This window comes from Prionailurus viverrinus, chromosome A3 (assembly GCF_022837055.1).
Source record: "Prionailurus viverrinus isolate Anna chromosome A3, UM_Priviv_1.0, whole genome shotgun sequence".
Classification (NCBI taxonomy): Eukaryota; Metazoa; Chordata; class Mammalia; order Carnivora; family Felidae; genus Prionailurus; species Prionailurus viverrinus.
The window spans coordinates 100771383-100795394 of NC_062563.1; the positions used below are offsets into that span (position 1 = coordinate 100771383).

General features: G+C 53.6%; 4 protein-coding genes and 1 long non-coding RNA gene across 8 annotated transcripts; 2 read left to right on the forward strand and 3 right to left on the reverse strand.

Moving 5' to 3' along the window:
* The first annotated feature begins 131 nt into the window (after positions 1-131).
* On the forward strand, positions 132-7211 carry VAMP5 (vesicle associated membrane protein 5). 2 transcript variants are annotated; one of them, XM_047853933.1, is made up of 3 exons: positions 132-407; positions 6164-6301; positions 6768-7211. In XM_047853933.1, the coding sequence occupies exons 1-3, from the start codon at positions 147-149 to the stop codon at positions 6975-6977; spliced, it is 609 nt and encodes a 202-aa protein (XP_047709889.1). In that variant the 5' UTR covers positions 132-146; the 3' UTR covers positions 6978-7211. The 2 variants fall into 2 exon arrangements, with proteins under 2 accessions (XP_047709889.1, XP_047709890.1); XM_047853934.1 differs by having other exon boundaries at positions 350-407; positions 6088-6301.
* RNF181 (ring finger protein 181) lies at positions 290-11271 on the forward strand. Its single transcript, XM_047853937.1, has 6 exons — positions 290-407; positions 9396-9558; positions 10182-10312; positions 10492-10601; positions 10787-10861; positions 11129-11271. Exons 2-6 carry the CDS (start codon positions 9473-9475, stop codon positions 11186-11188), a joined length of 462 nt encoding a protein of 153 aa, XP_047709893.1. The 5' UTR covers positions 290-407; positions 9396-9472; the 3' UTR covers positions 11189-11271.
* LOC125162658 (uncharacterized) lies at positions 2478-6119 on the reverse strand. The gene is made up of 2 exons (XR_007151121.1): positions 5842-6119; positions 2478-2640 (listed from the first exon to the last, which is right to left on the reverse strand). It is a non-coding gene; the product is annotated as an uncharacterized LOC125162658 (long non-coding RNA).
* Positions 11272-11965: 694 nt separating the features above from the next.
* TMEM150A (transmembrane protein 150A) lies at positions 11966-16308 on the reverse strand. 3 transcript variants are annotated; one of them, XM_047853932.1, is made up of 8 exons: positions 16167-16308; positions 15631-15667; positions 14993-15040; positions 14570-14656; positions 13894-13961; positions 13408-13535; positions 13047-13224; positions 11966-12782 (listed from the first exon to the last, which is right to left on the reverse strand). In XM_047853932.1, exons 3-8 carry the CDS (start codon positions 15031-15033, stop codon positions 12541-12543), a joined length of 744 nt encoding a protein of 247 aa, XP_047709888.1. In that variant the 5' UTR covers positions 15034-15040; positions 15631-15667; positions 16167-16308; the 3' UTR covers positions 11966-12540. The 3 variants fall into 3 exon arrangements, with proteins under 3 accessions (XP_047709888.1, XP_047709886.1, XP_047709887.1); XM_047853930.1 differs by having other exon boundaries at positions 15487-15667; positions 16167-16307; XM_047853931.1 differs by lacking the exon at positions 16167-16308 and adding an exon at positions 15745-16136 and having other exon boundaries at positions 15487-15667.
* Positions 16309-18299: 1991 nt separating this feature from the next.
* On the reverse strand, positions 18300-23910 carry CA3H2orf68 (chromosome A3 C2orf68 homolog). Its single transcript, XM_047853936.1, has 4 exons — positions 23710-23910; positions 23513-23631; positions 22379-22530; positions 18300-22013 (listed from the first exon to the last, which is right to left on the reverse strand). The coding sequence occupies exons 1-4, from the start codon at positions 23814-23816 to the stop codon at positions 21891-21893; spliced, it is 501 nt and encodes a 166-aa protein (XP_047709892.1). The 5' UTR covers positions 23817-23910; the 3' UTR covers positions 18300-21890.
* Between the last annotated feature and the right edge of the window lie 102 nt (positions 23911-24012).

The window sequence follows — 24012 nt, forward strand, 5'->3', positions numbered from 1 at the left end:
GGTGGCATGCATTCACCGAGGTGGCAGAGACCCCGCCTGGCTGGCGGTCCGCGTCGTCTCTAGCACAGCGCCATCGCCGTGGCACTGGGACGGTTGCTTGTTGCGGGCGATGCCTGTCTCCAGAGCCCACTTCACTGGGCCCCCCGATGTGTGGGGGTGCCGAGCGCAGAACGAGCCCCCGGCTGCTCAGGCGCAGGCGCCCGGTTCCGGGGGCTGGGGAGCCAGGCGAAGCTGGGCCGGACGCCTGCAGCTTTCGCTTTTCGTTGGCCCGGGTGCGGGCTCGGGGCAGGCGCGCCCCCCGCCCCCGCGGCCGCGGCCCCGCCCCTCCGTTTCCTCCCGGGTGTGTGGCACCGCGGCCGCTCGGCGACAGAGGAGCGGGAGCCGGCCCAGCGGCGGCAGCAGCGATGGTGAGGGCCCCGGGCGGGGCGGAGCCGACCGCGCAGGGAGGCAATGGGCGACGTGTGGGTGGGAGGCCGGAGTCTGAAGTCCGAGGTGGGAGGCGACCTCCGGGATCCGCGCCGGTCCCCTGGTGAGGTGGCCACCGCCAGGAGCAGGATGGGGGTCAGAGCCTCCACTCGGGGCGCGCGGGCTGGGGAGAGAAAGTTTGGCCGCCTTGGCGCAGTGAGCGCGACTCGGGCTCCCCCCTTCCCTGAGCCTCGCGGTTACGGAGTCAGACTCTAGGCTGAGATCCTGGTCGTGGCCACTTACCCGCTGGCTCTGTGAGCCCGGGCAAGTCACTTAACCTTCCTGAGCCTCCTTTTCCGCATCTGTGAAGTGGGGTCAGCAATACCCGCCTTGCCGGTCCTTGTGAGGTTAAGGGAGATCCAATGGCAGAGCCCTGCCTGGCACTCAGAACCTTCTCCTGAGAAGTGGTAGGTAATGTGATGACCTCTTCAGCCTTTCCTGGAGCTGTGAAGAGCCAAGTGTGGCCTGGGAGTTGGAAACCTGAGCAGATGGGCTGCCAGAGGCTCTGCCAGCCCCATGGCAGGGTGTTGGAGGGCACACTCCTTCCTCTGGGGAAAGATCAAGGGAGATGTTTACCATGAAAGTTCCACTGAAGTTACCAGAGTGTGGCACAGGCCTGACTCCTAACCTCTGCCTAGGGACACATTCTGGAGGTGAGTCATCCCCCACTCCTGCTGCAGACTCTGGCCTGTGTCCCCACTTGCCAGCTATGAGGCAAAGGTGTCAGGAACAGGTGGTGCCAGTTGCTTCCTCTGTCCCCTGGACTCCTGGGAAGATGGGCTGGGCAGGAAGCAGGCTCGGTGCTTTAAGATTCTGCCCTGGAGAAGCTGGCAGAGGTGTGATGGATGTGGCCTGGCTGGGGGTTATGATGCCTGGACGGCCTCATCTCTAGGGAACTGGAGGCAGGAAGAGGAAGTGGGGCAGGAAGGTTGCACTGAGCTCTAAGGCCACGCCAGGAAACTGAGGGAGGCTCCAAGAATGGGACAGAGCTCAGAGCCCACTTCCTAGCATGCAGGGCAAGGGATCAGCCAGGGCTAGGGGTGGGCTTCCAGTTGGCCTCTAGCACTTGGGGAGAAGAGGAAACTCCTGAAATGAAGGCTGAGGCCAGGATAATTTACTGAGGGGTACTGGAAAACTCTGGCACTCTCATAGGCTCACCTGAGGCAAATAGTGAATCAGAGCCCAGGGAAGGTACATTGACCTTTCTCCCCTACCCGTCTCCTAGCCCCATCCCTCTGTTTCTTTCAGTCTTGCCCCTTTCTCTGCCCCCAGCGCTTTCCCTTCCTTCTTCCCCCCCCCCTTCCCTCCTTGGTCTTTCTTCCTTGTCCTCCTCTGATTCATTCAATCAACAAGTATTTCTTGGGCATTTCTTCTGTGCCAGTCACGGTGGCAGGTATAGGTGATAGAGCAGGAACAAAGAGTGATGGGAAAGATGACAACTGAATGGGTAAGAGCTTGAATTCATTCATCTTCTAGATGGTCCTCTTGTATGCACTGTCCAGTGAATGTGGGTTTTGAACCATGGGCTTCCCTCGTGTGCGCACCAGTGGAACTGGCAGCATCAGAAGGTCTGGGGAGTCTTTACCTAGCCAGCTAAAGTACTTGACCTCCCTGTACTTGCATTCACTTTAGCACAGTGGTTAAGAATGTGATTCTTGGAGTTTACAGTGTATTGGTTCAACTCCCAGATCGTCTACTTACTGCCTCTGTGACCTTGGACAGATGGTTTAACCCCTCTGAGCCTCAGTTTCTTATAAAACTGGGATAACAGCATGCCTTCAGTGGGTTGTGAGGATTAAATAAGATAAGGAGGGGGCGCCTGGGTGGCGCAGTCGGTTAAGCGTCCGACTTCAGCCAGGTCACGATCTCGCGGTCCGTGAGTTCGAGCCCCGCGTCGGGCTCTGGGCTGATGGCTCGGAGCCTGGAGCCTGTTTCCGATTCTGTGTCTCCCTCTCTCTCTGCCCCTCCCCCGTCCATGCTCTGTCTCTCTCTGTCCCAAAAATAAATAAATAAATAAATAAAAAATTTTTTTAAATAAGATAAGGAGGACAAATAGCAGGCAGTGCTTAGCTCTGTGTCCATTGAATGGTGGCCGTTATTACTGTCAGGATGTACAGCCTTCTCAGCAGCCTGTAGTGCTTGATGGAAATACTCAATGCAGGTTATCAAAGGCCCCTGTAAAGATAGAGACAATTAAGCACACAGGTTTGCAATAAGGAAGAACTTGCTTGGCCGTGTATTTTGTAAAAATATCTAAGAGGTTTTAATGATCACACATATTGTGTAGTTCTTGAGATCTGACTGCTAAGAAAAAAACATCAGTGAGGGAAGATTGGGCTCCATTAATGACAATAGCTCTTGTTTATTGAGCACTTAGTATGTGACAGGTATTGTGACAAGCACTTTGTTCGTAACATGTCACGGGCCCTAGCTAACATTATGATAGCTATTATTCTTGTCACCACTTTACGGATGAGGCAGTGGAGGATCAGAAAGGTCATGTAGTGGACGAGTGGCAGAGGCAAGATTTGAAGGAACCCAGGGCTGCAATGCTGAGCCCTCGTTCTTAACTCTCAGCTCAGGTAAGTGCTGACCTAGGAAGGAGCTGATACACCCCTTTGCTGCCCCAGTCCTCTGACTAGAACAACGGTGACAGCTGGAATAGGGGTTCTTGGGCACTAGCCAAGAAAGAAAGGAGACGGGAGAGTTACGACAGGGAGGTTTGGGAAAGCTTTGTTTTCAGAGGCACCTACGGTATTTGGCCTGGAGAAACCGGAGATGTTTGAGGGTTGAAGGCAGGATATTCTGTACAGAGGGCTAACGGTCTATCAAGAACATTTCCTGTGTAACTGCCACCCCCTGTCTACCAACCATGCTGATGCTCCCCCTCCACTGCACAGCCTCAGCCCTGCAGACCCCAAGCAGGGCTGGCAAGTGCCCCTCCCACCCATCCTTCCTCTCTATGCTCTTTGCTCCCCACTACCTGGCAACCCCACACCCCTGCTGGTGGCATTTGTCCACCTCTTCTGGCTGTTCTCTCTGCCTGGGAGTTTTCTCACTGCCGTCTACCACCAATAGAGAAATTATTCTGAAGACCCTCTCCAGTGTCCCCCACTTGGCTCGGAAGTCTACACTAGGTCGTGTTCTGTTCCTCCAAGTGACTGTCCCCTTCTTGACTTTTACCGCGTGTATTCTCTGGCCCCACCCTGCCCCCCTCCACCCTTACCCTCTGCATGGTGTGTCTTTGCCTGAATGCCCCAACTCCACCCCATCCTGTAAGGGCTCATCCACCCGGTCTGTCTCAGTTCACAGGAATCCACTCTCTGAGGGAGGCTCCAACACTGGATATGTGTATCTCACAGCACAGCCCTTCACTCTTCTCTCATGATGTCCTATATGTCTCTTTCCCTCAGTCTATAGTGGGCTTCTTAAGAACAGGCACAGTTCATTCAGAAATTTTTTTCCGCGTGTCCACTGTGTGCCAGGCACTATGTTGAGTTCACTGTGGCAGGTGTAGTGTGGCCCTGCCCTCTGGTCCCTTACCTCCTTCCACATTCTGTGGTTATTTCTCACTGTGCCAGTAGGGACCTATGCATACAGTGTCCTTTTTCTGCTAGTTGAGAGAGGACCCAGGAGGGCCAGGGACTTGAGCCCGGGGCCTCTGTGTTCCCTGGAGCGAATGTGTTCTTTTAGGCCTGGTCCCACCTTGGCTCCGGACAGGCCTGGCTTCGCAGTGGGGGGAGGAGGCTGCAGATTGCAGCAGGAAGCACAGCCAACTCTCTTGGAGAATGTGACCCAATGTCACCCCACGTTGGAGAATAAGAGAATAATAGCTGGAGTTTTCAGAGTAGAAACACAGTCATATTCAGCATCCCACCAACCTCTAGCAGTGATTGTCATTCCGGATCTTTGTCCATTCTCAAGTTTTTGCCTTGGGCTGTTACGAATGGGGGGATGCCTTGGGCCATGTGAATGCGAACTATGTGAGCTTGTTGACTAACGTGGTAGTAATAAGAGTGGTGATGATTACTGGGGAAAAGTTAGCGATGGGGGCAGCTTCCCTGCTCTCTGCATTATTGCTTTGTTCCCCAGTTTCTGCTCCCCCAGCCTGTGAGTGCACCCCTCTGTCATAGTTTGCCTGCCCCCTCTCCAAGCAGGTTGCTTTTCTAAGCTCATGGGTAAATATTGACCTACTTGGGTTTCAGATGCCTGCCCCGTGAAACTCCTGCTGGGCTAGATAAACACACTGGGAAAACATCTCTTGAGACTAAGCTGCTCTTGGATAGGCTACAATGCGATGACCCGCTCAATGAGTCCTTGCAATGGTCAGCACTGTGCTGGCCCCCCCAGGCCACCAGGATGGGGGGGCAGACAGAGGTAGCCCTTCCCCCTGGGGCCTGTGGTCTAGCTGGGAAGATAGGACTCATGTACTGGGAATGCTTGGAGGTTGTGTGCAAGACAGCTGCAAGGATCCTGAATGCGGATTCTTGCCTGAGTAGGAGTGGCTCTCCGTGAACACCGGATCCCTCCCCTTTCTCTGGTTTTAAGTGGAATTCAGTCAAGTGCCAAAATGTCTGCTGCAGACAATGGGCAATATGGTCTGGCAGGAAAGGGAGCTTGGCTAGTGCTCTGTGGGGAGGAGATGAGAACAGGGACGGGCTGTGGGGGAACTAGGCTGGGAGAAGGGAGTTGCTGTGGTTTGTTAATCTGCTGGTATTCATCTCCCTGACATGTCCCTGGACCTGCTCCTGGACTTCCAGCTTTTACTGGGGCCTCCTACCCTAGATCTCACTCAGTTGCGTGTGTCCAAAGCCCAGTCCCTTTCTTGCTTGTGATGCATGCTCTCTTCCTCTCTCCTGTTCTCTCAGCCCCCCGCCACCTCCCCACTTGAACCCTGCATCTGCCTTCCTCTGAAATTACCTGGGTTCTTCTGTCTGGTGTGGTTGCTGCCCAAGCTGAGAAGTCTAAGAGTAGGTCTCATCTCTGTGAGTTGGACCCTAGTGAAGACAGTGGGTGGCTGGAAGGCTAAGGCCAAAGGCCAGGGAGGCTGAGGTTCCCAGGCAGACAGGGAATCAGTTTTGAGCACTGATACGGGAGCAGGGTCATCCCAGGAGGCAGAAGTGGCCTGACCAGTCAGAGGGAGGGTTGATCTTCCCAGTTTGTTTCTCTGTGTGTGTCTGTGGGGTTAGGCAGAACCTATGATGTGTGGTGGTCTGAAGTGACCTTCCTAGCCCCGTGGGGGTAGATCTCCTCCCCGTCTGGCTTCTAGCCATGTAGCTTGGTGCCCTCTTCTTTGGTGCTTCCTTAGGCCAGTGGGAAGCCACAGGGCAGGTACACATTGGGGAGAGGCCATCCTAGAGCGGGTGAGCAAAGTACCTGCTTTGTGGGAGGGTGAGATTCTGGGAGGTTTCCATCCTGAGGCATCTTAGAGGATGCTGAGATGCTGAAATCCAAGGCTGACCTAGGACTGCCTTGATGGGCAAGGAGAAGAAGCTGTGAGAGCAGAGACAAGCCACACACACTCAGGAGACTGGTCCTTCCCTCTGTACATATCATACCCTATCCATGTAAGATATAAGATGCTGTTACCCTATCCATACATCATCTCCACCCCACACACAGTGGGGGCAAGGAGGCCGCTAGGTCTCAGGATCAGATGGGGGCCTCCTGCAGTTCTGACCTTGGGCTTGGCGCCCAGGCAGGGAAAGAGTTGGAACGGTGCCAGCGGCAGGCGGACGAGGTGACGGAAATCATGCTCAACAACTTCGACAAGGTCCTGGAGCGCGATGGAAAACTGGCAGAGCTGGAGCAGCGTTCTGACCAACTCCTGGACATGGTGTGAGGCCTGGGGAAGCAGGGATGGGGGAGGGAGAGGCCAGAAGGGGTCCTGAGAGAGAAAGTTCTCAGGCCGTGCTCAGGGTCTCCTTGGTGGGGTCTGAGGCTTGCCTGTGGGGCAGTGTGAGGCCTGTGAGTTTGTTGAGGCACCTTTAGCCTAGATATGCTCCAGGTAGGCCTCATGAAGTAAGAAGTCCTTCGTATGGAGCTGTGGAGCTTTGTAAAGGGCTGGTATTGTTAACTGGGGGTGAGTCTGTAGGGCTGTGAGTCAAGGGCTATACCAGTGTCTGAGACCAAGAGTCAGGCTGGGAGGATTCCAGGGCAGGCTATGTGGAGAAGGGGAGCAGACAGGCTGGGAAGATGCAGAAGGAGACTAGGCCCTTCCGGGGAGGTGAGGTTGGGAGACCGTGGCCCTGGATCTCTAGGGGAACCACTAACTCCCACCCTGTGTCTGGCGATGTCCACAGAGCTCAGCCTTCAGCAAGACAACCAAGACCCTGGCCCAGAAGAAGAGCTGGGAGAACATCCGATGCCGGATCTACTTGGGGCTGGTGGTGGGTGGCGGCCTGCTCGTCATCCTGATTGTGCTCCTGGCCATCTTTCTCCCACAGAGCAGTGAGGGCAGCAGTGCCCCACAGGCCCAGGACGCAGGCGCTGCCTCAGGGCCTGGGGACTGACCCAGCTGGGCCTGAGGAGAGGCCGATGGCCATACTGGCTGGTTCTGGTCTCCAGAAAACCCTGGTGTTTGCTCCCACCTGAGCCACCCAACTGAGTGCTGAAGAGCATCCCTGATGTGTGCACCTTTGCATCTCCTATCACGCCACAGACTGGCCCTTGAGGGCAGCCTGCTGCACTGGCCATGCCAGGCCAGCCCCACCTGGAGCTCAGTAAAAGCTGCTGTTTGGTTAAAAGCTGCTGTTTGGCTAAAAGCTGGAGTGTCTGTGTGTGTGTATGTCTGAAGCTCTGCAGGTTGCCTACACTCCTGGGGTTGCTTAGAAAGTCTACCGTCCAAGGGACTTTATCCCTGGGAGATGGCCCCTCTCCTTTCCCTTCCATACTTGATTCAGCCCTACCCAGACAGATCCTTCTGGAATGCAGGTGGAAAGACAGAGTGGTTCTCAAACCTGACCCTTCAACCAGCACCCTCTGAGCCTGTTTCCCTAGGAATGAAATCTATTATTTTTCTGATGTCTTGAGGATACTCAGTATAGGACTCCAGGAGAAGAAAGTACTTCAAAGATGTTTATATGACAAGGCTCTCACCTTTGGATAGGCTTTTCCCTCTCTGAACCCCACCCCCCTCCCCAGCTCAATTTCTCTATGTTCTTCCTCAAGCTTGACACCTGATTACAGATGAGGCAGACAGCAGTGAAAAAGGGAAGAGCTTCAAAGGTGCAGCAGTGCGCAGTCACAAGGGATGGCCTAGGGTTTGCCCTGTAGGAAAGGATTTGGCCTTTTCAGAGCTCCATGGCCACACAGGGCCAAGCAGGCAGTGCCTTCAGGGTCACAGGAAAGATGATGAAAGAGTAAAGGCCATGGAAGAAGGAAAGAAGGTCCTACCAAGACTGAGGAAGCTGGGCAATCTCTGCCTGGCTACTTGACTGCCTCTCAAGCTCAAGTGTGGGTGGAAGGAAAATTCAGGGTCAAGTATGTAACAGAAGCAGTTCCTTGTTAGGCAGAGTGAGGACTACAGACAGAGATATAAGAACAAACCTGAGAGTTGTGTGGAGCTTTACCCATCACAGGGCTTGTTACTTCTACTGGGCTCATTACCATCTTCTTTTCCTGAGAAAGATGGAGAAAAACACTTGGCCCTGCAGTTGGTCAGCAAAACCACTTAGAGGCCACGTGAATTTGGGCAAGCCACTTCCGGGACTTGGGTTTTACATATGTAAAAAGGGACATACTTAACTCCCAGAACAATCATGAGGGTTATTTATACTGAGTGTAAAACATCCATCAATGTAATGGTTCTAGATGCCAAATAAATGGTAGCTATCATCCAAATCATTTAGTGCAGTAGTCCTCAGCCCAGCCTCACAGTAGGAATCACCTGTAGAGGGGCGGCTGGCTGGCTCAGTCAGTACAGCATGCGACTCTTGATCTCATGGTTGTCTGAGTTCAAGCCCCATGATGGTGTGCAGCCTACTTAAAACAAACAAACAAACAAATTAATAAATAGAATCCCCTGTAGAACTTCTAAAAACACCACCCCTAGGCCTCAATCAGTACCAGAGCTAAGATTTAAACCCAAGTTTGTGGGATGCCTGGGCACACACGTTAGCCACTGCCCTACACAGCCGCCTTATGGGGCCTAGATCTGTTAAGTCAGAATCTTTGAGGGTATCTGTCGCAGGGTTATTTTCTCTTAAAGCTGTAACCCCTCATTCTCCCTCCAGGATATTCATGGGTAGCCAGGGATGCAAACCACCTTTTGAATCCAAGCCAATGATTTTACAGAAGCTAGGGGAGAAGTTGAACAACGGGCTGAAGGTCACACACATAGTCCCATGAGCCGGTAAAGTCCCAGATTTCCCGGCAGGGATCTTTCCTCTTTCGGTTGGGAAGTTTTGCTTTGCTCTTTATTGGGCCTAATAGAGAAGAAATGAACAGGAAATTTTTGTTTTGTGGGTATGGGAGGAATCAGGCGCCAACTCCTGAACCAACTAGAGTGCAGGAGGTGCAGAAGTACCTGGCGGGGCCGGACAGAGCAGCGGGAAACGCGGTGATTCCAGGTTCGCAGTACCCTCAGCCCCTAGGCCAGCGCCTCCCTTTCTCGGAGGGCCTTTAACACCTGTGCGTCCTAACCCCGCTGAACCGCAGAGCGGACTCAGGACCCCCTACAGCCTCGACACTTCCCTTTTCACCGCTCTGTGGCCGCGAATTACGCGACACTCCCACGTACCTACCCCAGGTTAGGAGTTCAAAACAGACGTTTCCGGACCAGCCCCAGATCCTGCCATTGGCTTTAGCCTTTGGTCACCTGACTTACTCGAGCCAACGAGAGGCGGCAGAATTAATACTTCCGCTTTCAGTGCGGCAAACGAGCCTCTGTTCCCGCCTTTCGGGTGCTCTGATTGGTCTTCCTCTCTCAGCTCGGCAATTTATTGGCCAGTGCCACGGGGCCGCAGTCCAGCGGGGTTCGAGGGCTGTGTGAGACAGCACCGCTGCGATGGCGTCCTATTTCGATGAACACGACTGCGAGCCGTTGGATTCCGAGCAGCAGGCCCGAACCAATATGCTGCTGGAGCTCGCAAGGTGGGTACGCGATGCTGGGAGGTGGGGGCGCAGGCAGCAGGTTTCTGGGCTGGGGCTGGCTGGAGAAGGCTGATTATATAGGGCCTCCATTCTGAGGAGGAAGGATGAGTAATCTGGAGAGTTAGTCCAGAGACGAGATTCGAGGGAGATCAATAATTTGGATCATCCATAGACGGGCCGGGCAAAGAGATTGTGGGAAAGACTGTAACTGGAGAGTAGGGGGAGTAGGGAGCGGGAAGGCAGCCGGTTGTAGCAGGTGAGGGAGAATATGGGTGATGGGGGTAAGGGAAGGGCCGTGTGGGTGTGAGTAGGTACATTAGTTAGGAACACCAAGCACGGCAGCCAGCGCTGCCACTGGGAATCTGGCTTTACCAGGTCATTCCTACATAGCCTGAGTAACTTCTAAGCCTGTTGCCTCATGTGTAAAATGGGACTAAACTGCTTGCATGCCTGGGGTTGTCTTATAGCAGCTGTAAACCACTTCCCACTGTGCTTTTTATCTAGTGAGCACTTCTGCAGGGTACTAGCTGCAGGGCATTTATTTGCTATAATGCCTAGTGGGCTGTTGGAGCAAAGAGAAAGTATGGTTTTCTGTGGTTCTGACCATGCGCCGTTCTTCCCAGGTCACTTTTCAATAGGATGGACTTTGAAGACTTGGGGTTGGTAGTAGATTGGGAACATCACCTGCCTCCACCTGCTGCCAAAGCTGTGGTTGAGAACCTTCCTAGGAGAGTCATCAGGGGCTCTCAGGCCGGTGAGAACACTAATTCTTTCCACTGTTTGGGGCAGGTTTGTCAGACCCACTCCCTCCCAAGCTAGACTGGTCTGGCCCTTCAGTTTTCCAGGTCAGGTTGGGGCAAGAATGTCCTTGAAGAGTGGGAGCTGGGAGGTAGGGCCTGTAGCGGCTCTCCTGATCAGCACTCCCTCCTAAAGAGCTCAAGTGCCCCGTGTGTCTTTTGGAATTTGAGGAGGAGGAGACTGCCATTGAGATGCCTTGCCATCACCTCTTCCATTCCAGCTGCATTCTGCCCTGGCTAAGCAAGGTACTACTTCCTTTTTCTCAGCCCTCACTTGCCCTGGGCCCAGTTCTCAAGCCTCTCAAGTTCTGTTTATGAACTGTTAGGGGATCAGAAAAGGGAGAGGGGTAGGGGTGGGTATTGGGAGCAGGGGACGAATATTAACTTATGAATACCAGACTTGGGCTGGAACACTGTCCTCCTTTCCTCAGACAAATTCCTGCCCCTTGTGCCGCCATGAGCTGCCCACTGATGATGACACTTACGAGGAACATAGACGAGATAAGGTAGGGGCTGGTGGTAAGTGGAGAGGGTGGTAATGGGGCCCCCCAGTCGCTGTCCTTTTGTTCTCATTTCCTACCTTAGCAGGTCTGGGTAGGCCTCAGGGTCCTTGGCTCTTGTCGTCTTCCTGGTGACTCTGGTGAGGGGCAAGAGCCTTGGCAATGCACATGCTAGGAGCCTGAAAACAGTGATAGCTCCATGATAGCTGTCCCATTGCTCCACCCACAGGCCTTCACATATGGCTCATGCCCATTGTGCTCTCTTTCCTTCAGGCTCGCAAGCAGCAGCAAAAGCACCGACTTGAGAACCTCCACGGAGCCATGTACACATGAGGTGCCTGGGGCTGAGTACCAGTCCTCCACATCTTTCTCTTGCACCTCAAATCCTCATTAAAATTTTCTTTACCCACCCTGCACTGCATTGCTCACAAGCCTGGGCAGGGGTTCCGTACCCTCCATGAGGTCCCTACTGCTGTTGGGGAAGGTGGTCCTGAACCGCAGAAAGCACCAGGCTGTGTGTCCCTTCCTGTTACGTGTACACACTGCTCAGTCCGGCCTGAGAAGTGGAGCCCAGGTCAAAAACCTGGCTAGTAGATCAGCCAGGGCTTGGGCCTGTGCATTCATTGTTGGAAAGCAAAATGTGTCAGGGTCTGGCATCCAATAGTTACTTACAGATGGTAAAGAAAAAAAAGAGAGCCTACATCTCTCTCCCCTGCAATTTTTAGTAAGTCTTGGAATCCCACAGGCTTTCTTTAGCTTCATTGTGAAAACTGCTCCTATCAGTTTGAAGTTGCTCCGTGGATTCCCTCCGCCCCCACCTCTGCCCCACCCCAGTATTACCTACTGAGGAAGCAAACTTCAAACCACACTCTTGAGTAGAAGAAGGATCAGGTCAGTTCTTTAGACTGTTTAAAGTCCTAGAAAGGGTTTCAGGCCCTTGAGGGGTATTTGGATAGCACCTGGCAGTCTTTATTCTTGGCAGCCCTGTTCTCAAAGAGCAGTGGCCACTCAGGACTCTCTCTGGGGGCAGGGGATTTTGCCCATCCTTTGCCTAGGGAAAGCCATCCTGGGTTAGTCTCTCTCTTGACTCTTCAGAACAGACTACAAACATGCAAATTAGAATTCTTTTAATAGATATATCTATATATATATATAGATATATATATATATATGTATATATATATATATATAAAAGTACTAAAATAGCCACATGGTTCTGCTGTGTTATTTGCCCGAAAGAAAGAAAAGGGCAGAGTGAAGAATCCCAGTGCAGCTCAGTGGGCCCCAAAGTGGGCCTTCCCACAGTCTAAGGAGTGCCTATCCCTCCACCCCAAATTCTATCCTTGCTGTTCCCAGCCCCCAATTCCTGCAGCAGGAAACCCCAGTGGTTTGGCTTCGGCACTGGGGAGTAGAAGGCACCTGAAGGGCTGGCTGGGTGAAATAAGAATATGTGACCTTTGAACATAAAAACAACAGTGCAGAGTAAGGGAGTAGGTTGTGTGCAGCCCAGGCACCTGCCGGGCCTGTTCCTCCGTGGCACGGGTGGGTGTGGGATGGCCACTGCTCCAGCAGCAAGGAAGCCTATATCCCGACAACACTTTCTCAAAACCATTTTTGGTACAAAATAAATGCAAAGTTATGACGTGGGGAGCTGGTGAGGTTGGCCCGGCCACCCTCCCCAGACCTCAGATCATGGCGATGCTTTCGGGGGCACAGGTGAGGTGAGTGGAGGTGCGACCGCTCCCAGAGGACTTGGCGGCCCGGCCAGGGGCAGGCTGCAGCGCAGCCACCAGCGTCTCTGACGACACTGCTCCGAACTCATAGCTGAAAGTGCCGTAGAAAATGAGGATGTCAATGACAAACACCCACTCGCACAGGGCTGCCCCATGCTGCAGCTGAGAGCTCTCGTGCATAAAGAAGACCGCACCTGGAATGGGGCTAAGGAAATGTTCAGTAGGATGTGTGGAAGCCTGTTGACACTCCTACCTTCCTAGATAGATAACTAGGCTGGGGCCAAGAGCCAGGTCTCACCTCCTGGAAGGGTAAGTAGGAAACCACACTGGGCAGTATTTTCTGGATATATGTGTACCAAGCTCTCCCCCAACCCTCCAATGCCCCCCACCCCGGGTCTTGGGTGGAGAAAGGCTGAGCTAGAGGATTAGTTCCTGGCTGCCCTGTCCTGGAAGGATACTGAGGATCAGGGTGACAAAGGCGATGGCTGCCAGCACAATCCGCACGTAGGCCATAGCCAGGTCCTGGGGGGCTGTGGCCCCGTGGTAGCAGAGGGCACAGTGCAGGCAGACAAAGAGCAGCCCGGCGGAGAAGGCCACACCAGTTCCGATGTAGTGCAGAGACTTAGCATGATCCACCTGGTCCGGAGAGAGCACCCATCTGTGAAGCAGCCCTACCTCCTCCACCCCCATCCCCTTTCCCTCTCAGACCCCCCATCCCCACCCTCAGCCTTGTAGGGCTGTGTCTGTAGCTTGGGGCAACCTTCAGGGGACTGAGGGCACCCATTCATGAAAGTTCAAGAGGCAGGCAGGCGGGCACACCTGGAAGTTGCCGACCACCACGAGGCCCGCAGCGTTGGTGCAGCCTGTGATGAGTGTTGTGGTGTTGACCCAGGAATGACGACTCTGCTCCAGGAGCTGCCCGTAGCGCAGCAGGCAGATCAGAGCCACTGGGGGAAGACAGCACAGGTGGGGCCAGCACTGGTGCTCTCCTCCCACCCCAGCCTGGCCCAGCCAGCCCACCAACTGCCCCGGCCTCTGCCCCTGCCCCCCACTCTGGTCTGAGGGCCAAAAGGGAATAGAAGGGCAGGTGGTGAACTGGGTGTCCTCAGCCTCCAGCCAGCAGGGTGGCTGTGTGAGACACTTTGGCCCTTGTTCAAGAACAGGAGAGACGTGACTCCTCTTGCCTTAGCCCTTGGTGGGGTGGGCCGCACTAGGCAAGGGCTTCCTGGGCCCTTCTGGGAGGGGGGTGGGGGAGTGGGTTGGATTGGGCTGGGCTGGCTAGGGGGGGCTGAGGGCACAACTCACCCATGAAAGCACCCATGTTGCCAATGAGGCTGAAGAGGCAGCTCTCTGGGGGATATGTGCCACACTTGCTGAGGGGGAGGGGGGGGCAAGGACAGAGTGAGAGAGGAGCAGGAGCACTAGCACCCCCATTCTGGCCCATCTGTCTCTTGCTTTAACCGTGCCTGTTCCTTAGCAGCAAGCCACTGATTTAGGAGAAGGGCCAGTTGTGTTCTATAAACAACTGGCTGCAGGCTGGGTCCTCCCCCAAAGCAGAGCACATGTGTGTGATGGGTAAGGGAGTGCCCAGGATTGCTGGGCAGAGCCCAAGACTCCTTGGACTCCCTGAGACTGTCAAGGTCTGCGGCCAGTCTGGCTTTCCTTGGGCCAGAACTGGGCTGGGCAATCAGAGGGCTTCAGCTTAAATCCAGGTGCCTCCACTTACTAGCTGTGTGACCTGGACGGATGACATAACAGTCTGTTTCCTTGCCTATAAAACAGTGAGAATGATAGCTGCCTCAATGTCAGGAGGATTAAACGGTGTTCTGCGTGTAAAGCATTCAGCACAGGGCCTGGCACACAGTGATTGGCAAGTAGTAGTGTTATTAAGTGCTTTTAATATACTTACTATTTCTGAGACCCAGGGATAGGGGTTTGAGGGGCTGGGGTCTCCCTTACCTGCCCAGAGTCCAGGCCTTACCTGATGAGGGGGACATCATCCAGGGTGCAGCAAGTCTTGGGGCCCCCTTGTTCAGCGGGGTCAGGAGAGCAGGACTCGTTGTAGGACCTGGCAGGCAGGACAGAGAGTAGACTGGGGGAAAGGGTTCTCCCAGCCTGTACCCTCCGGCTTCTCAGAGACTACCCTCCCAGTATTCTCTTGGCAGGGTCAGGAGAGCCCACCTCCCTGAACTGGCCTGAGACAGATGCCAAAGGGGTGAAGGGATGGTGGGAAATAGGTGGATGGGCTTGAAGTCATGCCTGGGGAGGGGCAGGCATTGCCAGTGTCAGCTAAGAGCAGTGAGGGCCAGGGTCTCCAACTGGCTTGCTCACAACAGCCCCGACCCAAGAGGGAGCAGAGATGAAGGGAGCTTTAGAGGGAGGCTGTCTGCAGAGTGCGCCATACCAGTTCTCCACAGGGCATGCGTGGCGGTTCATCACGGCCATGGCATACCTGCGGGAGCAGAACTGTCACCTCACACCCGTGACCCTCCCAGCCCAGCTTTCCCCCCTACTGACTCTTCTCTCTTGATTCTGGCCCCATTCAGCCTCATTGTCCTTGTTGGGGACTCAAGTTGGGGTGGCCTGAGAACTGACACCACATCAGAATAGCATGGCCTCAAACTAGAGGACCTTGGGGTGTCCCTGGCTAGAAGTATGTCAGGGTCGTCATACTGGACAGCGGCGGTGCCAGCTCGCCCGAAGTAGTTCTGTGCCCAGGCACCAGGCCAGGCTTTGGAGACAGCTAGAGTGATCCTGGGTACCACCCCAGAGCCTGCACAGGACAAGGGGCTCTGTGTGTGCCATGAAGCTCCTGTTGGGTCCTGGCTGGGCCCTATCCTCCTCAGCATGGGCCCATTCTGTCCCCCGTTGTCTTCCCCCTTCCCTCTATTTACTCACACAGTCCATAGGCCAGTGATAGAGAATGCTGACAAGCTGACAGGAAGGAGGATCCAGGCGGTCATGAGGGAGGGGAGCCAGGGTGGTGGTGGTGTGGGGGGAAGGGCAAGAGGTAGGTGGGAAAGAGGGGGCCGGCCCAGCTACCTTAGGGTACTTCGCCAAAACCATCAGCGGCCCAGGCCTGGTGGAGAGAGACAGGTCAAAGTCCAGGGTCCAGTGACTGGCCAAGGCCGGTGGTGGGCAGAAGGTGGTCCACACCTGATTCACAGCTTCTGCTGGGGCTCTGAGGGCCTACATTTTGGGCTGAGCCCACGCCAACACGTGGACACCTTCTGGCATCCCCCGGGGGCCTCCGCGTTCCACCCGAAAGCCACCGGTGGGCGCAGGCACTCAGGCGGGGCCGTAACATCTGGGGAGGGAGTCGCGCTCCCTCGCCTGCGGGACCGGGCTGGGGGAAGGGTGCGGTTAGGGCAGTCGAGGGGGCCGCGCCGAGGAGAGCCTGAGAGCGGGTGCCGGTCCCGGCGGAGCGGCAGCCACGCGCAGGCAACCACCTGACCGCCGGCGCCCCGGGGGAGAGGTGGGTTCGCGCAGGAAGCGCGGCTCGGCCCCCGCCCGCGTGGGCGCACGGAAAGCGCCCCAGGAGCCGGGGACTCGAGCCTCCCCAGGGGCCCAGTACGCACCTCCCTGGAACGCCCCGCCGCCTCCGCTCCCTGCTCGGCCACGCTTGGTATGGTCTCTGGCTGCGGCCCTCGGAGCAGCCCTGGAAGGTTTAAAGGGCCGAGCGGCCCCGCCCCTGTCGCCCGGGCAGCGCCGCGCCGCCCGCCGGGACGTGGAGTCCGCGCCGCCCCGCGCCGGGCCGGAGACTACAACTCCCGAGCTCCCGCGCCCGCGCTGCGGTGCAAGCGTGGATGGCGCCCCGACTTCGGGGGACCTGAGCGCCGAGGGCTGAGCCGTGGGACTCGGGTGGAGGCTCTGACTCCGAGATGCCGATAGTCCCGCGTACCCTGTTCCTGCGGTGGAAGCTTCGGGAGGCGGGAAGTTCCGGGGCTGCATCGCTGTGATTGCCATCGCGTACAAGGCTGGTGGAAGCCTCCCTTCGCCGCTGGGCACATTTTTGCAGCCTGGACTGTCCGGCAGTGAGACTTTCGGGAGCCTCCCTCAATGTGGCCGGGCCTGCCTCTCTGTTCTGGGCGAGGTGGGTCCGCGGAGAAGCGAGCACAAAACCTTGGCTGTTAAGTTTCAAGCGCCTTGGATTTGGCTTATGCTTCCCCTCCGCCCAGCAAACCCTGGAGGAGGGCTACTTTCATCAGATACTTTTTTTTTTTTTAATGTTTATTTTTGAGACAGACAGAGTAGGAGTGTGGGAAGGGCAGAGACAGAGAGGGAGACACAGAATCCGAAACAGGCTGCAGGCTCCGAGCTGTCAGCACAGAGCCTGATGCGGGGCTCGAACTTGGGACCGCTGAGATCATGGGACGCTGAGAAGTTGGACGCCCAACCGACTGGCCCATCCAGGCGCCCCCAGATACTTTTTATTTTCAAGGTACAAGTACACAAAGTACTGTCAGTGTCATGTTTCCCGACTGATGAGCGCTTACTCGAAACAAGGCCACAGAGATCTGTGGATATCTATGGTCACACATGGCCAGGTGTTGGTAAGAGAGGCAGGCTGGAGACCCAGAGCAATCTGGGAAGAGGAAACAGGATAGCGTGGGAATAAATTACCATTGGCTTCACCAAAATGTACAGGCCAAGGGTGCCTTCCTGGACATTCTTTTCATGATAAAAAAAAAAAGTGTGGGAATACTTCTTTTTCACATACCCACAGGGAATAGAGGCCCAGGCTGCCAGGAACAGGGGAAGCTTAGGTGTGGCAGCACTGGTGAGTTGAAGGTAATGTGCAGAAACAGGGGCCCTGTACTGTGGGGAAAATGGAGATATACTGGGAAAGGGCTTGAAGGAGCAACCTTTTTTTTGACCCAGTGGAAGGTAAAAATAGAAACAGGAAATCTGTGGGAGAGCCCTTTTCTGAATTGCAGCAGGACAAGTAGTTAGAGCAGGGCCAATAAGTATGGCTGTGCAGAGAAATCACTGTACAATGAAATCACTGGCTGAATGGACTAGTGGGGTATAAAATACAGTCCACTTTCTGGCCCACAGTCTGTTCTGTGCCCCAGAATACAGAGGTGCCTCTTGCTAATTCACAGAGAAGCACCACCTTCCTGCCCAGGTGTGTTCCCATTGGAGCAGACACCTTCTTTTCACCTGCCCAACGGTACTGTGAAACCTCAGCATTTCCTACCTCATTGGAAGTTTTGCAAGTCTTAGTCAACACTTAACTACACTCAGTTGAGCTGGGTTTGAGTTGCTGTCCAACCGTTATCATGGGAAGACCTGAGAAGCTACTTAGGTCCTAAACTGGCTGTTCTAATGTAAAGTAGAGGTAAGACAAGCACTCTAGAACTGTGACCGAGACAGATTTTGGCTTAATATGACAATCTCAGTAATCCCTAAAGTAGAATTACCCCACGACAGGACTCCCTATGACAGAAGGGCTCTTTGTGTGTAGTCGGTAGGGAGGAGTCACTTATCAGAAAACAAGTGGGACCAGACATCTTTAATAGTCCCTTCTAGCTTTAATGCTACGTGAGTCTAGTTGTTATGCTCCAACCAGGACAGTTCTTAAAATAGTCAAGGCAAAGCAAGAGATGAGATTTCAAGTGCTGATTTGGTGGTGCTGAATGACTTTAGGGCAGGCATTTAATCTGTACTCTTATGTACACAAGCGATTTCAAAACTCTTGGCAAAAACAGTGCTGTAAAAATAGTTAAGTTTATTGCTCAAAAAGAATACTGTTTTTGAAAAGTACCTTTCTTCCAGGATTTTCAAATAATTTGCACACTTCACTTCATTAATCCATCCACACAGCAGAAACATTGGAAATGAGGAAACAGAAGAACAGATGGCTTGTTACACATTTAACACCACAACTCAACCAGTTGAGCAACCAACCTCTCATCTGGTGGCACTGAGAAGGCAAAGGAGCCATTTACTCAGGTTTTTACTTCTAGCGTCACTCTAACTACTGGAGAAATTTGGGGTACGTGCCTATGGCGTCTTGGCCATCTGATTTCTCAGGGACAGGGCAGGAATTCAATGAGGGGGCTTAAAATGTTTCAAATAATTGTCAACATTCCATGCTGATTCTCCCAGAAGGCTCAGAGGTAGGAAGAGAATTGCCCTCCTTCCTCTTCCTATATGCAAGGGCCTCAGTTACACTTGGGAACCGGCTGGGGATCCACTACGCTACTATCCACGCATCCTGGCAAATGCACAGCAGGCTGGATAGTCACTACCCCAAACAGTTTCTTCCAGCCCCACGGGCTGATCTCTAGTTGGCAGTGTCTTGCAGAGTGGATCATGAAGGTGGAATGCCCCTTTCAGAGTCTCATCCACAGGGAGAAGTGTTTGTTATTGCCCACATTGGTCCTACCGGCTGGCCAAGCTCCACAGACTCCTACACTCAGTACAAAAAGCTTTACGTTCTTCTTTTCCATTCTTGCATTACATTCTTCAAAGACTTCTATGCTTGCCAACTGGCTAGAACTCAAACTCTAGTGTTTACTCTTATACAGCCGAAAGCCCCTAAAAACTCCAGATTCCTTCTATTTATAATATCAGCCATCATGGCCCAGGAAACACAAACCCTTAAACTCCAAGGCCTACCCTCGGTAAGAACATTCATGGGCGTGAGATAGGTCTATGAGGCTCCCAGACTTTTTTTTTAGACAGCCAAAAACGTACCTAGTCAAATTAGGATTGATTCTGAAGCAGCCTGCCAGAAAGCCCCAGTTAGTCCGACATGGTTGCCACTGTACCAAATAGCCATGGCAGACCTCTCTGTGACATCTCTAGAGCCCGTGGGAAATGCTCTGGAACATGCTCCTTGATGGCGAAGCACTGATTTTTGAAAACTGCCGGAAGATGTCTGGAGGCAAGTCTGGTGAATACACTAGATGGTGCCAGTACCATCGTGGAGCCCCGCTGAGGGGTGGCAACAAGCAAAGAGCCTGAGCTAGAAGGCTGTCAGCTGGTAGAAGGCCATCACCAGAGAAGCATTTCAGGCACATCTGGAGCAGTGGCAGCAGCATCACCAACAGGCCTCCCCTAGAGGACAACCTCTCATTTCAGTACCAGGCTTAGTGGTTTCTAGTCCTGCTGCTTAAATTAGCTAAGAGTTAGGATGCTTTCTTGGGTGGAAAATATTTTATATGCACTTGATAAGCAAAATGCCTCAAGAAAAAAGCTCACAAACAAGACGTTCCTGTAAGTCTCTTACCTGAGAGTGTGAGGATTACATGACAAACACATAAAAGGTCACAATAGGTACACACTTCCCTTCTCACAAACAGGAATGGAGGCTAAAATTTCAGGTGCCATGCCCCCAACCTCTTCTGGTCTTGTTTCTAAATTCTGTAATAAATCCGTGAAATAGACCATCCAGTTGTGAGAAGACAGATGCAAAAAGTATTTCCAGACTAGGAAGCCTAAGAGTTCCAGTGAAATCCTATGTCCAAGTAGGAAGGTCAGTTGAAGAGCTGGAAGACTAAAATCCCCAGTCCTCTGAGCTGCAGGAAGATTGGGGATAGAGTATGGCACCGCCTCCCTGACCTGGGAGGCTCTGGAGGGTAGTTAACATTAGAAGTCAAAAGGCACTTCCAGCCAGGCTGAGTTAAGTAGAGGGCAGACTTTCTCCTCTGAAAGTAGAACCGAGCCCAGGACTGGCAAGTTAAGGCATTTAACCTTAGGCCAGCTCTGTGGGTCAGGAACCTTCTGGTCCCTGGCCTAACTTATCCACCTCACTCACCTTCCCAGAATTCCTCCGGTACTGCAAGCTGTGGCTTGCTAGATTCTAATGATGTAGTTTAAGTAGCTGCCTTGCCCCATTCCTGAGGCGGTAGATTTTCAGGGGTGTAGGGCACAAACCAACAGTGCTCTCAGGTGTCCTTTAAGAGAAAAGCTGCTGAGATGGAAAGGCCAGACTAATCTTGAGACCCTGATGTAGAGAAACCCCCGGGGCAGGGGGACTTTGGTTTCAAGAAGTCTTAGTGTTCATGGGCTCACTTAAACCCCATACTTCAAGTCACTGAGGTCAGGTCAGTTGCTGGAAATCTGAAGTGGCTTGGAACTGCAGTGCACAGGATGTCTTGTGGACTTCTCAGATCTCAACCTAACCCTGCATTAGGGAGAATGTTCACTGAGGTGAAAGCAGTGATATTTCTAGGATCTTTAGTCTAAGGATCTCAGTTTATCTACTCTTGGGAGACAGGAAAGGAAAAAGACTGAGGCAGGGGAAGGGCAGAGGAAAGAGGCTCATTTTACTGCCGTTTGGGCCTTTTCTTCTTCCTCCTCCTCCTCTTCTTCTTCTTCTTTTTTGCAACTACGGCTCCCAATAGGCGATTATTGCTTATGTTGAATTTCCCTTTGTATGTACATTCAAGACTGTTATATCACATTGGGAGAGTCGTTTCAAGCTTGTTTTGCTGATCCCTCTCTAGCCTGAGCAGAGGATGGTTTGTTCACAGCTGGGGAGGCTGAAAACTGGAATCCTGTAGCCATAACCAAGGCAGGTTGTGCTGCAGGGAACCCCTGCAGTTTAGTTCTGCCATCATCTTCTAGCTCCATCTAGACAGTGCAAAGCAGGGGGGTGTGAGAGGAATCTGCAAAAGCCATGCAATCTGCAAAATGAAAATCTCCCACTTCACTGGTATCAGAGTAAGTGGGAGAGCTTGTCCACAAGGTAGACCTGCAGAACTCCCCACCTCCACAGTCCTGAGCAGTTGGGAGGTGCAGAGTCATATTGGGAGGTAGGGTGGAACTCATGGATTCTGAGACCAAAAGAGGAGAGAATGGAAAGAACAAAGAAACAGCTGAAAAAAAAAAAAAGACCTAGGAAAACGTGGATGGAAGTGAGCAGAAGCTAGGAACAAAGGAACCATGAAGCAACAAACACAGTTCAGTGAGCTGGGTGGAGTGCAGCAGCTAGGTGTCCTATGGCATCTGACCTCAGTAAGAAAGCAGCATGTTAGCACAAGCTATTACAAATCTCAGTTCTCCCTGGAATCTCTGCTTCCAGGACACCAAGCTAGCCAAACAAAATTTTTGAATTCCAGAATACTAGGCTGGTCAAATGGGCCAAGATACAAGAAAGAATGGCTGCAAAGGAGGTGGCCAGGCTTGTCCCTGCAAGACCTTATTCCTATGGATGTGTCAGCTTGGGGTGTGTCGGGGGGTGTGTGTGTGTGTGTGTCTCGAGATCAGTTCAAACTGGTCTTGGCACCCCCAAACCAGGAGTGAGCTCCCTGGGCAGTGAATCCAGCCTGGTGAGAATGCCTTCAGTCTGGTCAATGTCGGCTCTGGCGCTTTGCAATCTCCTCCTGGATGCGCAACTTGAGGGCCTCTCGCAGGGGGGGGTCCAGAGGCGTGTGTGCTGACACCTCCTCACTCACCCTTCCTGGATCATCGTCCTACGTGGAGGAAGAGTCGGGAAGCTCAGGGCCTGGCCTCTTCTGGAAAGGCGACCTGCCCTGTCCCTAGACAACACTCTCACAGAACTCCATTTGACTCACAGCTTCTTGCCAGTGCCTGTCATTTCCCAGGTGTCCCCTGTAATAGTGATTTTCACCTGGGGGCCACATGCCCTCCCTGTTGCCCGCTGAGAATCACTGTGTGACAGGCGTGAGTTGTGCTCAAAACATCACCCAGCAGTCTATGCTCCTAACTGGAGCCGACACTTCCCACTGGCCCTGAGGAAAATAGTGGCTCAGGCTCTGGCAGTGATTTCTAGCATGGCCCAGGACCTTCAGGCTGCAGCTGCTTCCACGAGGCATACCTGATACACGATAACTGAGGTGACCTCTCCGCTGTCTGCCTCATATTCTAAACAGAAGAGCTGATGGCCAGAAGGCTCTGGCTCGGAGCTGCCACTACTGCTGCTTTCACCGGATTCCTCACAGTCTGGATTGCTTGGGTGGGTAGAGCCATCTGGAGGGATGAATCACAGTGAGAGGGAAGAGGGGAGGGCTGTTGGAGCCCCTGCCCACATGTATGAAACATGAAAACATACCACAAAGAAAGTCCCAATCTTCCTATGGACCCTGTATGTGTGTGCATGTATCAAGTGTGCTGCCAATCAGTAGTTGCCTTTACCTTTGTATCCTTGCTCTGGGGCCAGCAGTCTTGTCACACACCCAGTAGATATACAATGTACGTCACATAGTAGATATACAATGTACCTTCGCAGGAAAGTAGTGGAGAGGTGGATACAGCCCTGCCTGGGTTCAAATACAGGCTCTGCCATTTATTAGCTCTGAGATCTTGGGCAAGTTACTTAATCTCTCTGTGCCTCTTTCCTCACTGTGAAACAAATGATAATAGTTTCTGACTTATGATATTCCATGAAAACTAAACGAATGAACATACCCAAGATCTAACGCTAAACAAAATTAGTAATGCTAAACAAATCTAGTGCCAAGTTAGGTACTGTTATCTCTAGGTATCTGGGAAGCTTGAGAAATGGCTTTTATTGTTTTTCTTTAAAGAAAAAACCATTTTAAATACTGACTTTTGAGTTTCATTCCACAAGTATATCCTGGTCAAGTACAGCTGTGCCAAGCTTTCTCTCCGTCACGGAGTGAGAACTCTCAAGTATAGGTGGGCAAACCAGTAGACAAACAACTTCTTGCCGGCTCCCATGTATTTCCTGTAATAGTGATGCTTAACTGGGGGCCATGGAGCCTTCCCTGTTTTCAGGGAGATTCAGGGAGCGGAGAATGGGGAGCGTCGAGGTGGGGGTTCCGGGAAGGGACGACATGAACTGAGCCTTGGGGAATAAAAAGTGTTTTTTTTGTTTGTTTGTTTGTTTGTTTGTTTTTTTCCATTTAAAGAAAAGAGTGCATAAAGGCAAAGGGCTGGGGGCCGAAAGAGCGCGCGGGCTGGAGGAGGCAGGCGGGGTGGGCGGCCTCACCTCGGTGTCGCGGCAGGTACACCTGCAGGTCGGGCTTTCGGGGCCGCGTCGGCGCCGGCGTGTGCCGCCTCCTCGCCTTCTCCTTGGCTGCTTGTTTCACCTTCTTGTCATAGTCGTCCCTGCGGGGAGCCGAGCGGGAGTCAGAGACTGCCGGGCCAAGCTAGGCTGGGGGTGGCGGCGGCGGGGCGGGGCGGTACCGGGCGAGTTGGTTCCGTCGGATGTGGTGCACGAAGCCGTGGCTCATGTCCAGACGCCCGCCCGGCTTGCAGCAGAGTCCCGGCCCGGGATCCGGCGTCGATTCCATCTGGAGCCTTGGGGTCGGAGCCGCCGCGAATCAACGGCCCCAACGGCCGCCCTCCCGCCTGGCGAGCTTCGCACCCCGACTTCCGGCCCCGGCCCTGGACCCGCCCCGAAAGAGCCTGCCGGGCCGAGCGGCCCGGCGCGCGGAGTTGCCTGCGCGGGTGCTGGGATGGGGCATGCGCGGCTTCCACTCTCCGTCG